This window comes from Engystomops pustulosus, chromosome 5 (genome assembly GCF_040894005.1).
Source record: "Engystomops pustulosus chromosome 5, aEngPut4.maternal, whole genome shotgun sequence".
Lineage (NCBI taxonomy): Eukaryota > Metazoa > Chordata > Amphibia > Anura > Leptodactylidae > Engystomops > Engystomops pustulosus.
This window is the reverse complement of record NC_092415.1, coordinates 194,586,244-194,603,607: the sequence shown is the minus strand read 5'-3', so window position 1 is coordinate 194,603,607 and position 17,364 is coordinate 194,586,244. Positions and strand designations below refer to the sequence as shown.

The window sequence follows — 17,364 nt, the reverse complement described above, 5'->3', positions numbered from 1 at the left end:
GTGAAAAATGCATTGACATTCCAGGACTGTAGCTGGACATGGAGCATTCTGGTGCACTGGTGTGTGAGATCTTTTCAATGAAAACAGCGCCTCCAATCTCCCTCTGTTTAGATATCACAGCAAAGGGGATGTGCTGGGGAGCAGTTGAATACAGAGATCTCAGAACGAATAATCCAAGTCCAGCTACAATCCTGGGATATATGTGCATTTTTCACAGCCCTGCTGCTACTAACAACACACAGAAAGGTGAGGCCAATGGCTTTATTAGGGAGGCTCCACAAATCAAGAAAGTGGAGCAGAACTATTAATAGATGAATATTGATAAATTACCTAATATCCTGCCCCCCACACATACTTACATATTACAAAAACCATAATGTAATGTGGCCAACCCCTTTAACTACCAAAATCCAAAGCAGATTGGGTGTGAACATACTCTAAGGGAAGTGAAGGAACCCCTTTACTATGGTAAAGGGAAGCCTAATAACATACATGATATTTCCTGTAGATTGTAAGCTCTTCGGGACATGGACATCCATTCTTTTCATTGTTTATGTTCATTTTTTGTCTTTTTGCTCGTTTACTGCTTCCCCTAAGTGCAATTTATTAACAAAACTGACCTAATTTTGTATTATTATTTATTTTTCTCCTTTGTCTGACGTGATTGGTTGCCTCATGAAACATTTACTAGCTCGGCCTCCCTGTCTATAATTTATCCCTATTGAGCGCTGTGGTTAATTGAAGGCTTCAGAGATGTTCACCGATCCCCGTGTCTTCGACAGTCAATTCCAGAGCACTTATTCTGCTAATTAACTTGATTAATGGAGAGATTCTTCTTTCATTGACTTGTTGGTATCTTGCGACGCAGCCGGCGACTCTATATGTACATCGATAGCTCTTACTTATTCACTAAACACTCTGTAATCTACCTTATTGGGACGCATTTATATCACTCGTCATTGTGCTGACAGCTGTCTGACTGCCAGCCCTGATGTGTAGAAAATTATCCTAAAATATTGTACAATTTTGGAACATTATAAGAAAAATTGGAAACCATAGCAAAAATGTTGGGGAGAGAAGGATTGGGCATGTTCGAATTCAATTTGACCGATCCCTTGTCCTCTACCATAGATGTCTAATGGCCACTGAATTACTCTATACCCAATAACACATGCATGCTGTGCTAGCTGAGCCAAGTGTGCATGTACATTAGGAGGTCCGGGGGATTGGGGTTTGGCTAGAGATGAGAAAATCTTTCCGTTGGTTCGTAGATTTGGTCCGAATCTGGCATTTTTAAGCTACACATTGGGGCGCATTTACTAAGGGTCCTGCGGCCGCGATTCCGTCGGTATTTCCCGAATATTTCAGATTTGCACCGTTTTGCAATGAATTGCCCCAAGTTTTGGCGCACGCAATCGGATTGTGCCGCATCGGCGCCGACTTTCCCGTGACAGAAATCGGGGGACGTGACCGTCAAACAACTTGACGGATTCGGAAAAAACACGGAATTTAAAAAGGAATTTGTGTCGCCGGATCAGCACTTACATGCAGCGGGAAGAAGAAGGTGAACTCCGGCGGACCTCGGCGCAGCAGCGACACCTGCTGGATATCGGGCGCATGGACCTTAGTGAATCCCGCAGACCCGAATCCACGTCGGACAACGCACCGCGGGATCGAATCTGGACCGGGTAAGTAAATGTGCCCCATTGAATCCAAATATGGCCACAAGCTTATACCGTCATTTAATTAGGGACGAGGGTGGGGAAGGGAAAATGTAAAAATTCTTTAAAAATTCATGAAACATGAGCTTTTTCAGAAGAACAGAGGACTAGAGGGTGTTATATAAGATTTCAATTGTAGCAACAACAGTTCGGGATGATTTTATTCGGACCTGAACTGAATCTTTTGAAAAATTCTGCAAAGCTTTTCCAGATTTTGGATGATTCACTTATCCCTAGTTTTGGTGGCACCAGTGTCCTGCCAAAAAGTTACATTTTATGGCCGCCTTAGTATGTTCTATGACTTTGAGTACAGGAGTAGTTGCCAAACTTTTGGAAAAAGTCATGAAGAAGCCAATGAGAAAGTTGGAAAATTGAAAACTTTTGCTGTTGAAAAATTGAGGCAAAGTAATTTTGCGTAACATATGGACAATGTGCAGCATATTTGTTATAATGAAATCCCGACCCCCAGCACCTGCCTCCTAATAAATCCCATCGGGAGGCTGCGCTGCACCCAGAGGGCATTTCTATACCAGGTCCAGCCTTATGTAGAACTATACCATAGCCTATCCATGAACGGACACAGGCTATAGCTTGCCCACAGCATAGTGGGCTGGCTGTGCCTGCTTCACACCACTCCATGCCCACTTGGCATGAAGAAAGGCTATTCTTGCCCGTGCACCAAAAATTTTGCCAATTTCAGGGCTTGTACACCGTTTTTCAGATGTACATGCCCTAATACATGTGCCCCTTTGCGTATCAAACATCAGCACAAGATGTATCACAGTGGCTCATGCTGGAAAACCTTGATCATATCATCAGACAGCTTCACATCTATTGGTTGGCTTAGTCTGCACCAAAATGTTGCCCAAATTTTGGATCATGGTGACCGTTTAAAGAAAACCTACCATCAAAATCCATCATGATAAACCAGGGAAACAAACTGATCGCTCCAGGCACCGTGACTGTGGTAATCTTCTTATATTTGTTATCCATGGCCTCCTTCCTTCTAAAATCAACTTTTATAATTATGCTAATGAGTTAGAGGGGCTATGGGTGTATTATCAGAAGTCTGTAGCTGCACAGGTTGTTACATTTTGAAGGAGCAATTTCCCCCTCCCATTGTCTGCTCATTGCTTCTGAGATTACAGGGGGGATGGGAAGACACTCTGCTGCACAATGTAACAGCCTGTAAAGCCAGAGCACTTCTCTAACACCCCTATAGCCCATCAGGTTTATCAGAATAATTATAAAAGTTGATTTTAGAAGGGAGGAGACCATGGAAAACAAATATAGGAAGATTACCACAGTCACAGTGTCTGTGGCACTGACTTATAGTTGCCCTGGTTTATCTTGCTTGACTTTGATGGTAGATTTCCTTTAAAATACTTGAACCCTGTTAGTTGTCTGCAATCCGCAGGATCGATAAAGCTTTGCTTCTTCAGTCAATGATTCTGGGGATGTGCCCCAATGGTATGAATGGAGTGCAGATTGTTACTCTATTAATCTCTATGGGGTTTCTCGAGAAAGATGAGTACAAGACTTGGCCATCCCCAGCAGTGCCTAGAGGATAGACTAGAGCTTCAGCCCCTACTGCTCCATTCAGACTGGACAGGTCGTAGGAAGATAACTGGACCCTTGGGATTGGTCACCTATTGTATTCAATTTGTTATTGTAGTCCTTCTCCTTTAAGTCAGGCCCTTTCCCATAAATCCTTACCTTTTTCCCTACATGTCTCTTGTGTCATAGCTAAGTTTGGTATTAAAGGGGTTGTCCGAGTTCTTGAAAAAAAGCTAAAAGTGGCCGGGACAGGGCTGCTTAAAAAAAATAAAGTCCTACTTACCTTCCGGTGCCCTCCAGTATCCAGCGCTGCTGTCACTCCGGTCCGGGCGCCATGTAAACAAACATGGCCGCCGGAGCAGCGCTGGACTCAGTTCCGGCCGGACCCGACAACCTTCCGGCCCCCATACACAATGCTGTGAATAGGGACGGATAGGCGTACCCGGCCACGGCCGGCCAGAAGCTGAGTCCAGCGCTGCTCCGGCGACCATGTTTGTTTACATGGCGCCCGGACCGGAGTGACAGCAGCGCTGGATACCGGAGGGCACCGGAAGGTAAGTACATCTTTATTTTTTTTAAGCAGCCCTGTCCCGGCCACTTTTAGCTTTTTTTCAAGAACTCGGACAACCCCTTTAAATCTGCTCCATTCACTCCTTACCCTCTCCTATATTCTATGGACTGTGGCAGTTCTTTATGATGACCACCTTTAAGAAATCCCACTAAACATGTTCACGAAAGTCTTTCTGTTTTTCAGAATCGGCACTTTGATCAATGAAGGTTATGATGAACGGATTGTCGTTTCTCATGATATCCACACCAAGAACCGGCTGGTAAAATATGGAGGACACGGATACTCGCACATCCTTAAAAATATTGTACCCAAGATGCTTTTGAGAGGCATATCCCAGCAAAACATTGATAAAATATTGTTAGAGAACCCCAAAAGATGGCTGACCTTTAAGTAGAGGATGAGCATAGTCAGTGTTAGACTGGCCCACCAGAGTCCCAGATCCTCCGGTGGGCCCCGGCTCTGACCTAATACTGTACTGCATAGATATATCAGAAGACATCCTAATTCCTGGGGGGGTGATGAAGGGTGTGCCCTTCAGAATAATTTTAGCTGGTGAGCCCAAGGGACCCTAGTCTGATGCTGTGGGTAATAATTGTTGGACTGTATATAACTTGGGTAATACACAAACAATTCCAAAAAGTTGTCAAATTTACCAAAATGTTTTTTTATAATGAGCTGAGAAAGGTTGGACTGTCTGCATTTTCTGACTATATTAAATCGGTTACCCCAAGAGCTGATAATTTATCTACAAGATAGGTAATAGGTGCTTCATTGGTTGGGGTGTAGCCCCTAGGGCCCTGATCATACATATGATTGGGGCCCCCAGGTCCCTCTTCTGAATAGGGTGATTATTGAATTGAGAGGATATGTTGCAGCCTCAGTCACCCCCCCTATTTAAGAAGGGAATATGGCATCTTAGTTCTAATTTTCTGATGGCGTTCTTGTGGCTAGACCACCGCTAATTCAATGCTTAAAGGGCTATTCCAGAAATCCTGCAGAACCTTTCCTGGGCTTCAGCAGTGGTAAGCAAAAATATGCAATGCTAACCGTGATCCTGTTCCTACTTGAATTGGCAGCATTTTGTAGAAATATAACTTTATACAATATGCAAATGAGCGAACGTGCTCTACCGAGCACCACTGTGCTCCGCCCCTATATAATTTATTCATGCCTTGTTCCGACTGGCTCCACCTACATAGTATACAGAGAGCCAGAGTCACTGTTTCTCTCTGTGCAATTCTTACGTAGACAGGGTTGTTCTTGCGCATGTGTGAGATTTCAGAGGGAGCCAACGACATCTCTCTCTGTACACTATGTAGGCGGAGTCAGTCAGAATCGGGGGTATGAATAAATGACATAGGGGTGGAGCACAGTTGTGCTCTGCAGAGCACATTGGCTCATTTGCATATTTTATAAAGTTATATTTCTACTAAATGCAACCATTCAGTGTGTTGAAGAGGTGAGTTGTAATCATCTACCATCGGGTAATCTGATGGTACATGTCCTTTAACAGCTCTCCTGTTAATAGGTAATAAGTTGAAAAAATTTCTTAAAGGGGTTTTTCAAAATCTTGCAAGTTATCTGTCAAAACGAAACAGCTTCCTAGTGTTCATAGTGTTATATCTCAGCCTGACTCACTTCAGTGGAGCTGGGCTGCAATACCAGACCAGACCTGAGAGTAGGTGTGGCGCTGTTTCAGAAGAATACCTTCAATTTTTTTTCTAATCCTTATCCTGTGCCCTATAAAAAGTCAGTGATTTCTATGTTACTGATTTCTGTTTTTGTAAAAATTTCATAAATATAAGTGTAAAAATCTCAAAAAAATTAAAATCAATTTGATAATAATTTGCATACATTAAAAATAATCCTCCTCTCGTTCTACCTCACAATATATAGATGAAAACTTTAATAAAAATATTATTGTACGATCCAGAAAAACTTGGTTCCTGATGATTTTGTGTCTAAATTTAGCCTCGTTTACGTCTGGATTTCTTAATAAACACTTAAACAATTGTCTTGGACAAGAATGAATAGAAATCCTACAAGGCGCGATAATCACGGCTCCTCCAAAGCGAGTAATAATAATAATGCACAAGTTGTAGAAAAGTAAAGTGATTCCAATTAAGTGACTCCCCTCTGGAACTATTTGATGTTCCCTGTAATATTGATGATGCTTGTAATTACCCTGCAGTTCTTTAATTAATGCTTGATACGGAGCGTGGCCATGGAAATTACTTCCTGCCCGAAACTTAGGACACCACCTTTTCATTAAAGTCTGTGGAGTAGCCTTCATTATATAGACGGACACCCTAAAATATTTTTAAAAAGCTGTTTTGTGATTGGCTGTCAGATATCTTGAGATGATGATGTAAGCCGGTGAGTCTAACCTCCTTCAATATACAATCGGCACTACTGGTCCTTGACCACTAGAGGTATTATAGTCATTCCCTTCTCTACCCTAGACCACTAGGGATATTATAGCAATTCCCTTCACTACTCTAGACCACCAGGGATATTATAGTCATTCCCTTCACTACCCTAAACCACCAGGGATATTATAGCAATTCCCTTCACTGCCCTAGACCACCAGGAATATTATAACAATTACCGTGTTTTCTGAACAAAAAGGCTTTAAATTATGCAAATGAGCCTGAAGGGCTCTGGGCTCAACTGACAGCTATGGACAGTGCTATGACAGTGCTATTTATGCACATTTGCATAATTTTAAAGCCTTTTTTGTAAAAAAAAATAAGATTATTAGAAGCAAAAAGAAGAGCAGATCCTGCCACCGTGGACACACACCAGTATGTCACTGTGCTTGGTTTACAGTCCTTGATCCTGGTGTTAGACTTCCTTTAACAACCTATCCATTTTGGGTTTTAAAGACCATTACAAAAACCAAAATATTTGTCTGTTGACAAGGCTGTATGGAGATATTGTTATTTATTTATTATTATTTTTCATGTGTTGGTTTTGTGTCATCATAATGTAAGCGTCACAATGTTTTGAGGGACCTAGAGGGGCTTGTTAGTCCCTTTAGCTGCCTCAGCAACTGTTCAACATTCCCTCATGAATTGGACTAAGGAGGACTCAACCTTTCCAACCTCTTAGATACCACCAGTGCTAGGACCACAGCATCAAGGGAGTCATGGCTGTGCCCGGTCTAACAGGTCAGAATATACCCCCAGCCCACCGGGGACTAGTTTTATATTATAGAGTGGGGGCTGGTTTTAGATGAACAGAACATAAGTGGGCAATGGTTCGGCAACTGAGAAGGAATATTGTTATAGCTCCATCCACATCGGACATTACACCAGCGCAAGGAAATACAGAATCATTAAAGGGGATTGAAATGGTATTTCTCATAATAACACATGACGATCATCAGTAAGTAACACTACATGTGACTGTAGTCTGCGGAGGCCTCTGGAAATAGGACATTAAGTGCGGTCCAATGGGACCTTCATACAGACAGACTGGAAATTAGCTCCTATTTATGTTCACGTGAAACAAGAAGAAATGACCTTGCCTTTAATTACCAAGAAACATCTTGTATATTATATACTTTATTTGTTTGATAAGGCTTCGTTAGATTCTCTGTAGGAGAGATGGGCTCAAGGATCTAAGGTAGAGAAACATCAAATTCATGAAATTAATGTTAGAACCAATTCTTAAAATCTGACATCCGATGCTTATTAGGTACAAAATCAAAATGAACATAATTGCCCTTAAAGGAAATCTACCATTTGATTTGATGCATTATAAACCAAACATACCTTGAGAATGCTGTAGCTACACTGATGCAGAAATATATCTTGTTTAATCCCTGTGCTGGGGGGGTTTTGCTGAAAAAAGCAATTATAAAAATTCAGGATAATGGGGGTCATTTACTAAGGGCCCGATACGCGGTTTCCCGACATGTTACCCAAATATTTCCGATTTGCGCCGATTTTCCCTCTACAGCCCCGGGTTTTTGGCGCACACAATCGGATTGTGGCGCATCGGCACCGGCATGCACGCGATGGAAATCGGGGGGCGTGGCCGATTGGAAACCCGACGGATTCGGAAAAACCGCCGCATTTAAAAAAAAAAGTGTCGCTCGGTACGTGCTTACCTTCACTCAGCCCGGCTCGGTGAACTCCAGTGCGTTCCGATGCTCTTCAGCGCAGTAGCGACATCTGGTGGACGCCGGAGGAACTGCCTTAGTGAATCGCCGGAAGACCGAATCCACCGCAGAGAACGCACCGCTGGATCGTGATTGGGCCGGGTAAGTAAATCTGCCCCAATGAGTCTCTGTCTCTGCCTGGCTCAGCGCTTCTCTTCTTACACTGCTCAGGAGAATGATGTAATAACTGACAGGCAGAATTAATCAATCGCTGCACCATCCCCCAGCTCTTGTGCATGAGTCATCCAGCTTAGGTTGATTAGTTCTGTCTGGAACAGTGCAGACAACTCGTGTAATCTGCAATCCAGCTTTCCCAAGGTCCTGAATGTCATAATTGTTTGTTTATTCAGCAAAACCATTGAACTCAGGGATTAAACAATATATGTTTCTGCATCAGTGTAGCTACAGCATTCTCAAGGTTTGTTTGGTTCATAATGCATCAAATCAAATGGTAGATTTCCTTTAAGTCACATAAGAACCACACTGCTAGGTCAACTACTTTAAAGGTTTCTTACACCAAAGTGTGTCGAAACGCGAAGTGTTGCATAACAAAACCTGGGAGATGCCAGGGCTTTTTACCTGGTCAAAGTTCACGACTCTGGACAGCAGGGCTGGTGACTGTCTGAGGCTGGTGAGGTTGATGACGCCTAAGAGGAGTAGGTGGAAAACTGAAGTTTTCCCACAGAACCTTCATAGAGTCCCTGGTCAGGTGTAGAAGGTCCATGATAGTAAGTTCAGTGGGTTCAACGTGATGTGGAATATGAAGCTGTCAGTCAACCCTTCCAAGGTGGTTGTCCATGGACAGCTTTAAAAGTTCTGGTTCTGGAACTTTGATTTATTCTCCGTTATATATAGAGAGCTCATCGGGACAACTACTGGAAGGTCTCTAACCATGGCCAACTTGTATCCAGGCTCTTCAAACTCTCCCCATGCCTTTAGGTCACACCTTTCCTAGTCTATAGCAAATTCCAAAAACCAAACATTGGGGGAAATTTGTAACAAATTTGATTCATGACTAATTGACTATTCAGCGGTTCTTAAAGGTTCTGACCTCCTAGACCAGTGATGGCGAACCTTTTAGAGGCCGAGTGCCCAAACTACAACCAAAATCCACTTATTTACAGTGAAGTGCCAACATGACATTTTAAGCAGGAACTTATTGCTACCTGTTTTCCACATCTTTCAATCGTATCGGCCTCTTGAGGCCACCAATACAGTTGAAAGAAGGAGGGCAAATTCAGACTCTAGTTGTAGCTTCTCTCCAGGGTCTCTCTGTAGTCGTGGGTCCAGCCGATGGGCTCCAAAGGTAATGCAGTTTTGTCAACACCTTCTCACTTTTCCAAACAGCCGATGAAGTGTCACTTAAGTTTCCTGGGACTGCAGGAAGATTTGGTGAACTCTGTCCTGGGGCAATTGCCTGAGTGCCCACAGCAATGGCTCTGAGTGCCACCTCCGGCACCCGTGCCATAGGTTTGCCACCACTGTCCTATAATGACCAGGGATGTTGCTTATCACAATTTATCTCTTGACCCTCTCTACTAACCTAAACCACTGATGTGTACACATCACTGAGCTTCCATACAACCGTAATAGTGATCGGATATATACATCTATCGACTATTCTCAACCTCCAGGGTTATTACCATCAATCAATCTCCATTCCTGATTACCAGGAATATTACTTATTATCCTTCATCACCCTTGACCTGTAGGATTATGGCAAAAATCCTGTTGACAACTCTAGACCACCAGGGATATAGCTACCTGTCATTCCATAGATAGAAATGATCTTCTAAATCCCGTAGGGCATCAGAGATAACTGACATAAGACAACAGAGACCACCAAACATATTCATTGACGCTGTGTTTGTCAACTCCCTGTGATATAACATAATAACCTCCCAGCTCGTTAGTTTTAGGTCGTCATCAGCTTATATCTATTACTGAGGTCCCAAAATGATGTCCTTGTGCCTGGACATGACAATATCTTTGTATCAAAAGGCGTTTTTTTCGATTTTTAGCATTTTGGGGGGGAAATAGACAAAACTTCTATATTTTACCCTCCGGGGGATGTCTTGTTTCTACCAGGCCTGAGATGTCTTATTCTTTGAATGTATAATATTCGTCTGGCCCCCACGTTCACATTTGATTACATGCACAATGAACATGGCACCTTTGCCAAGGACCCGTCGTGAGTGGATGCGTCAAAGAGTTTTTCTAGTAAAAAGATGTTAGGTGAAAGTTTACCTTTCTGTATGCAGAGATGTGTCGCGAGTCCCGTGGGAGTGGCCAGGGAGGAGTCAGGTGGACTTGTATGACGGGGGAAGGGGGGGAGATATGGGGGACATGGGAGTTTTTTTAAATTTGAAACCGATGCATGACGGAGCCGTTTCCCGAGCACCACTCCCATGGGACGAAGGACACGCTGTATACAAAATTGTAAACATTCATCTAACTTATGGGGTTTTTTTTCGGAAAAATCCAGTTTTATATAAAAACTGTTTGATAATGTGTACACTATTCCCTATAGGGACATGGGGGAGCCAGAAAAAGGGCTCCTGATGACAGGTTCCCTTTAAGACCTTCTATATTATTCAGCAGAAGATACTTCCCTGCAAAACAGAAGGAATGCCATTCGGGATTGTAGAAAAGCTGGGTAGCAGATATATTACCGCAGTGTATATAGACCCAAGTGATCAAACAAGTCTTGATAAATTGAATGGCAGAGACATTATTGGGGAGATTTATCAGAAGTGTCTGAGAGCAGAACTGTTCTAGTTACCCATGGCAGCCAATCAGAGCTCAGCTTTCATTTTTCCTCAGCTGTTTTTAAACTTAAAGGGGTAGTAACATTTAATTTAGTTCCTTTGTCATACGTAAAAACATTTCTTCAATTGGATGTTATTAAAAAAATATGTTCCTGTGTGAAGATAATTTCTCATAAATGTAGTCATGTTGTCCCTTAGAAACGAGATAGCTTCCTTGGATATGACCACCCCACACTCTAGCAGTGGTGGCCAGACATGCGCTATTGAGTCCTGCCTGACCTCCTTGACTCAGCTATCATTACCACAGGACGGCTGTGCGACATGCAGTAACTCCCGGACATTTCATATACAAAAACTTTTTGTTTCTTTGTGCAATCTCTCCTGCAGAGGTGGTCGTATCCAAGGACACAGTCTTGTTTCTAATGGACCATATGACTACATTTATGAGAAATTATCTTCACACATGTAATTTTTTTTTAATAACATCTAATTGATAAAATGTATATATATGACAGATTAGTTAAATTAAATGTTAATGCCAAGACGAGAATACCCCAAAGCTGAGCTCTGATTGGTTTCTATGGGTAACTAGAACAGTTTTACCTCAGACACTTCTGATAAATCTCCCCCATGGCTATGGCAACCTGCTTCATGCCCTCATTAAAGCACTGAGAATCACACGAGTCCATCTCCTCCGCCAGTCATTTTCAGCTGCACTTCTGGAACTGTATTATAAGTGCAGCATTTTCTAGCAGGACAGTGGGAGATCCATCTAAGTTCTGTACAGACATGAAAAATTTACCAGAGCCTTTACTTCAGAACTTTCTTTTATAGACCTTTCTTTTCAAAGGTTTTCACACTGAAATATTTTAGGAAAAATAAAAAAAAATTCTGGATGAGGTCCTGAGTCATACAAGGCGTAACACTGATCTCCTGCATGAATGATCATATAGAATGAAATACATATAATCAGAACTGTCATTACACTATCCTTATATTATACGTGAATCAGAGAGAACAGGATGAGCAATGCAATAGCAATGCAATTGTAGCTTAAAGGGGTTCTCCGGGAAACCACAATAGATATATACATATATATACTCGAGTATAAAAAAATATTGGTTTTACCAAGTTTTTGTGGTAAAATTAAGGGGCCTCGGCTTATACTTGGGTCAGCTTATACTCGAGTATATACAGTAATACAATTCTGATCTTGGATCTGGACCATCTTCCTATTGGAAAAACTTGCCCTTGATCCAATATGGCGGCTTTCAAGATGGCGGCCATGTTCTGGTCATAGTCTAAAAGACCTATTACTCACTGGGGGATACAGATCTTTCACTTTCCATTTAATTTCTGAAATAAAAGTATTCCTGGGACTTTTGACTCTATACCTCCAGCTCACTACCTTGTGTTTATCTAAACAGCTGGCCAACCCCTTTAATTGTAAGATCATTTCGTACTAACCAACATAAGGATCTGAGAAGTCATCTTTTTGGATTTCCCCCATATATAATGTTGAAGATAATCCAATGGGCATTTAGAATTCTAATTTATGGATAAATAATTGGGAATTTGTCACCGTTTATAACCCTCATCTATAAGCCAAAGTCAGAGGTCTAGTGAAAAAGCTCCAAATAAAAACTTCATGGGGTTGTCCCAAGATTTAACGTTATCCCCATTCACAGTATCAGGATAACTTGTGAATCAATCACGAGAACGCAGGTTGTGTCCCCTAAGTGAATAGAGCGTCCAGTCGAGCCTATGCACTGTCACTCTCTTCATGCTCTATGAGACTGACAGATATAGCGGAGCATAGTTATTTCATTATGTTCTATAAAGTGGTTGTATAAATACATTAAAAATAATGTAAATAGTAAAATATCAAATAAATTATCAAAAAATTCCAAATCCACAATAATCAATTCAGACCTTTGACCAGACTACAAAGGTAATAAAGACCCCCCCCCCAGATCCAGATCCCTTCATTTATACAGACCAAACATCCTGGCACTGAAGTGTAGCCGAGCTGAAGTGCAGTAGTGGAGCTGAAGAGACCTAACCCAGCAGTAAGAAGGGTAAGTTAATGAGCCCATTTCATAAGCCCCAAGGAATCTGAAAACATAGTCTGCTGTACTATTCTTCCCCCCCAATGACTGATATATACTTATAGTATAGACCGGCTTTAGGGTAATCAAAGCTGCACTGGGCCGAACACAATCACTCTGAGCACTACAGCTACAATAAACAAGGGGTCATCCTTTAAATGTCACTTATTTCTATATCACTGGGCATCAGGGGCGTAACTTAAAACTTACGGGCCCCAGTACAAAGTCTGTGCCAAGCCCCCAACTATAATGTATGGATTATAGTACTAGTCTTCTCATATGGGAAATTGACACCTTATGGGCCCCCAAAATCTCTTGGGCTCGGTTGTGACTGAGCACTCTGCAGCCCCTCAAGTTACACCCCTGCTGAGCATTCTACCACTGGGACCCCCAGTAATTAAGAGAACAGAGGACCAAAACACTCAGTGGATGTACCTGGTAAATGAAGAGCCTGTGTACATGTGTGAATGGTGCCCTATTCGCATTTTTAGGAATGGGGTACTGTTTACACAGGTGCAATGATACTTCATTCACCCAATGCATATTCAGAGACTCTTGGTCCCCTGTTTTCATGATCACTGGAAATCTCATAGGTCGGACCCCTGGGGTGTAGATAAGGAATACCCGTATTTTTCGGACTATAAGGCGCACCATCAATAAATGCCTGCTAAAACGTCTAGGTTCATATATAAGGCGCACCGGATTATAAGGCACACCTGATTATAAGGATGAATGGCCAGCAGGTGGCAGAGCTGTGCACAGTACAAGGCAGCTGTTGTCTGTAAGTACGGTTCATATATAAGGCGCACCTTTGATTTCTGAGAAAATCAAAGGATTTTTTTGTGCGCCTTATAGTCCGAAAAATACGGTAAGTCTCTGTTTTGGAATAACCTCTTGGCTAGGGTATGCACCTGAGAACCTGCTAAAAGCTGGAGGACCTTGAAAGGTCCTAGTATCCAGAGGTCCTATTATCCACCGTGTAACAATGAATGGTAGATGTGGAAGCAGTTGTGGATTATACAGTAGAGCCCATTAGCCTCAAGCTTTCCCTCTGGACACCAGGACATTTAGTATAATCCCAAATCTAAAAATAAATACAATATACATTCTGAGTATTAAATATAAACTTTATATCAACAAGTGTAGACGCCTTTCATCCCTTCAATATATGCATTTAAAATGTGCTTAACAGAATATATAGAAGCTTCACAGTTTTGTCATCCTTCCTCCCATCTGTCTCTCCGGCTCCTCCGCCTTTGCTAAACATAGGGCACCGATCCCTAAATATGGCCGCCTCGTCTGCGGACCACCCCTCGCCATAGCGCTAATGAGGTCCGAGCATTACACTGGCAGGCAACTCACAAAGTCCAAAGCTGACACAGGGGTATAACAGCAAGGATATAGGATATTGATACCATATAGATGGGGATAATTTTTTTGTCTTCATTTTTGTATATAAAAATGGGTATTGTATAGGATTTCATTCACACAGGCACAGACAGGGAAGTTTCGGCTTTGGTGGTAAGGGGGTGTCACATCTGTGTAACTTGTACGACATATAGGTATATATGTATTATGTATAGGTTGTTGAGGTTAGTCAGGTAGCAGTGGATCTCCATACTGTATAGGGTCCATAATAAGGAGTGTCCTTCTGGCACTATAGAGTCTGCAGCCATAAGTTTCTGGGCTACATATGGGAAGATACAAGTCTTTGCCATGGGCGAGGTATCCTCAGTCAGCGTAGATGATAAATCCAGAGAATGTGCTGTATTTGTTATTGTTACCGCCATGGGCTTTGCCGCCGTCCAGTTTTATATATACTTCATCACCGGGTTCTAAGTGTAGGACCACGCTGTTACTGGCATAGTCGTAGTTCTGGTCAGCGTCCTGTGCAATGGCGCTAGCCCGGACCTGTGCAAGACAAGAACAAGAATGAATTATTCATATATAGAAAGCGCTCACTGTCACGTTTAGTGGCTTAAAGGGAACCTGTCAGGTAAACTATGGAATAGCCTGCCTCATGCGCTAGTCACAGCAGGGACAGCAGAGAGCTTCAAGAAGAGTCTAGATGCCTTTTTACACCGAAATAACATTGACGGTAATGTTATACTATAGGATTGTTTCCCCTAAATCCCTTCCTCATCCAATCCCTTCCCATTCTAGGTTGAACTTGATGGACATGTGTCTATTTTCAACTGTATAAACTATGATGCTATGAAACTAACCCACACTAACTATACATATCTTTGAAAACTGCTATTATACAGCAGCACAACTATCCCTATATTGTTCCTCTTCATAAAGTTCCACGCTGCATTCATAAAGTTGACTCACCATCTAGGCAAATGACTCCATGTGAGTCCGATCATCATTTTCCTCAACATATTCATGTCCTTGCTGTTCAGAAGCGCCTCCAGCTCATTCCCCACTCCCTCAGGAATGAGAGACGCTGGCTGTGTGACTCGCTGAGGAAGGGGTAAATGGGGAATTTATCTTCAGCAAGTCACACACAGACAGCATCTCTCTCATTCCTGTGGGAGAGGCGAATGGTGTAGAAGAGCCAAGTTCCCTTGGCTGAAGAGAAAGCCGCCTCTTGCCAAACAGAAAGCTGGAGGCGCGGCTGAGGTAGAAGAACATGGATTTGCATAGATGGTGGGTGAACTTTACGAATGAGCTGTGGAACTTTTCAGGCATGTGGAGGAACAATATAGGGATAGTTGTACTGCTGTATAATAGCAGTTTTCAAAGATATGTTGTTAGTGTGAGTTAGTTTATTCGTCAGGTTCTGTTAAAGAACCTTCTACAGCTTTTATACAAAGCAGAGGGGTTTATACAAAGGTTTATACAAAGCAGAGGGGTTTATACAAAGCAGAGGGGTTGCTGAGAAGTTTAATGCACAGAGGGCCACATTTATCACTTGTTTTTTCTGTTGTTTTTTGCGCCTTTTCGTTTAGGCGCACCGTTTTTGCGCCCGTTTTGCGATTAAACGTCAAATTAGCCGCGCAGCTAAAATAACCACCTTTCCCCCATCTATCGTTCAATTCCAGATGTTTTGCTGCGCCTAATGATATTCATCACGTGCGACTTTTGCAATTAGGCGCACAAACGGGCGCAAAAACACTCCAGCTCGAAGGTGGCGTCATCTGAGAGGAAAGCACTGAGCCCCTTTGCAGAAGAGCTCATTTCTAGCAGCAAAGCTCAGCCAGACACTGGAACATATAATAGATACATTAGATACATTACAGACAGGAGCTGCAGACTCTATTTACAGTTCATCACCTTCTATTTACAAAATATTCTGCAAAACGCTGAGCTCACAGCAAGAGAGAAGAGAAGTTTGCACAAGTTTGCAGAAGCTTGCAGATACTACAAACAAGTGTCCCCCATGTAATTCTGCACAGTATCTGAGGGGAATACTGGCCAGAATTACAGGGGTGCAGCAGGAGATCAGCACTGGGGGATCCCCTCCAGGAGAAGCCCCTGCTGAGGAGGTCACTGGGTGCTGGGTGTCACACACCTGGGTGCTGCTGAGGAGGTCACTGGGTGCTGGGTGTCACACACCTGGGTGCTGCTGTGAGTATTATCTTCATTCTGGGCTGTGGGAGAAGCAGAGAGGAGCTTGTAGCAGGATCACATGTAAGTGTCCGAATCTAACATTGCGCCTAAACTGTTTTAAAGTAAAGTGATTAATAAGAGGCAGGAAATTAACTTATCACAGATGGTTGTAGCTTGTGATAATTCTGGAAAACAGTGCGCCTGAATTTAGGCGCAACTACTACACTTAGGCGCACAAAAGTGATAAATGTGGCCCAGAGAGTACAGCAGGTTGAAGACATACAGGGGCATGACTAAAGGCTCCAGGGCAAAAGCTTAGGTGCAGGTCCCTCTGTAATGTTCAGCAGGATGAGACCCATTGATGCAGGACAAGCAGTCAGGTTCATTTCCAGGGTCTTAAAAATTAGGGGCACATGTTCAAAGATGTATTTTTCCCCCTCAATCACAAAAATCAACATGTATTTTGAATATCAATAAGTTATATTTTCTAACAAGGCAACTTAGATACAGCCGTTCAGCTCCATGTAATATCAGCTTAGATACAGCAACTTAGCTCTGTATATGGTAGATACGTCTACAATATTATATGTATAGCAGCTGTATTCAGTATTTCAGCTGAATATTTATCTATAGCCACAGGGTGCGGTCACACGTTGCAGTTACAACTGTATTGTAATCAGTTTTTAGGTGGTTTTAGGAGCATTTTTGTTAATTAAACATGTGAAAGACATGGACTGAATGGGTGAATTTCATTTTGATGGGGAAAACCTGTTCCACAAATGTCTTTTACTTGTTAAATTAACAAAAATGCACCTAAAACCACCTCAGAACTGATTGTGATGCAGTTTTAACTGCAACGCATGACTGCACCCTCAGGGTAACTGGAACGTGTGACCGCACCCTCAGGGTAACCGGAACG

The 17,364-nt window shown here is 42.5% G+C and overlaps 2 protein-coding genes across 7 annotated transcripts in view; one reads left to right on the top strand and one right to left on the bottom strand.

The window, feature by feature from the left end:
• Positions 1-17,364, top strand: part of PTER (phosphotriesterase related) — a 94,421-nt gene that overhangs the window by 29,319 nt on the left and 47,738 nt on the right. For 2 of the 6 annotated variants that reach the window (XM_072154231.1, XM_072154230.1), the window contains exon 5: positions 4,033-5,721. The exons of 1 other annotated variant lie outside the window; for it this stretch is intronic. In XM_072154231.1, coding sequence (XP_072010332.1) covers positions 4,033-4,243 — 211 coding nt within the window. In that variant the 3' untranslated portion in view covers positions 4,244-5,721. Of the gene's footprint in view, positions 1-691; positions 811-4,032; positions 5,722-17,364 lie in introns of those variants that run through there. 3 more of the 6 variants (XM_072154229.1, XM_072154228.1, XM_072154232.1) reach the window with 2 other exon arrangements.
• The window catches only part of C1QL3 (complement C1q like 3), a 34,483-nt gene continuing 31,115 nt past the window's right edge, over positions 13,997-17,364 (bottom strand). The window contains exon 2 of the mRNA XM_072154227.1: positions 13,997-14,801. Coding sequence (XP_072010328.1) covers positions 14,622-14,801 — 180 coding nt within the window. The 3' untranslated portion in view covers positions 13,997-14,621. The remainder of the gene's footprint in view (positions 14,802-17,364) is intronic.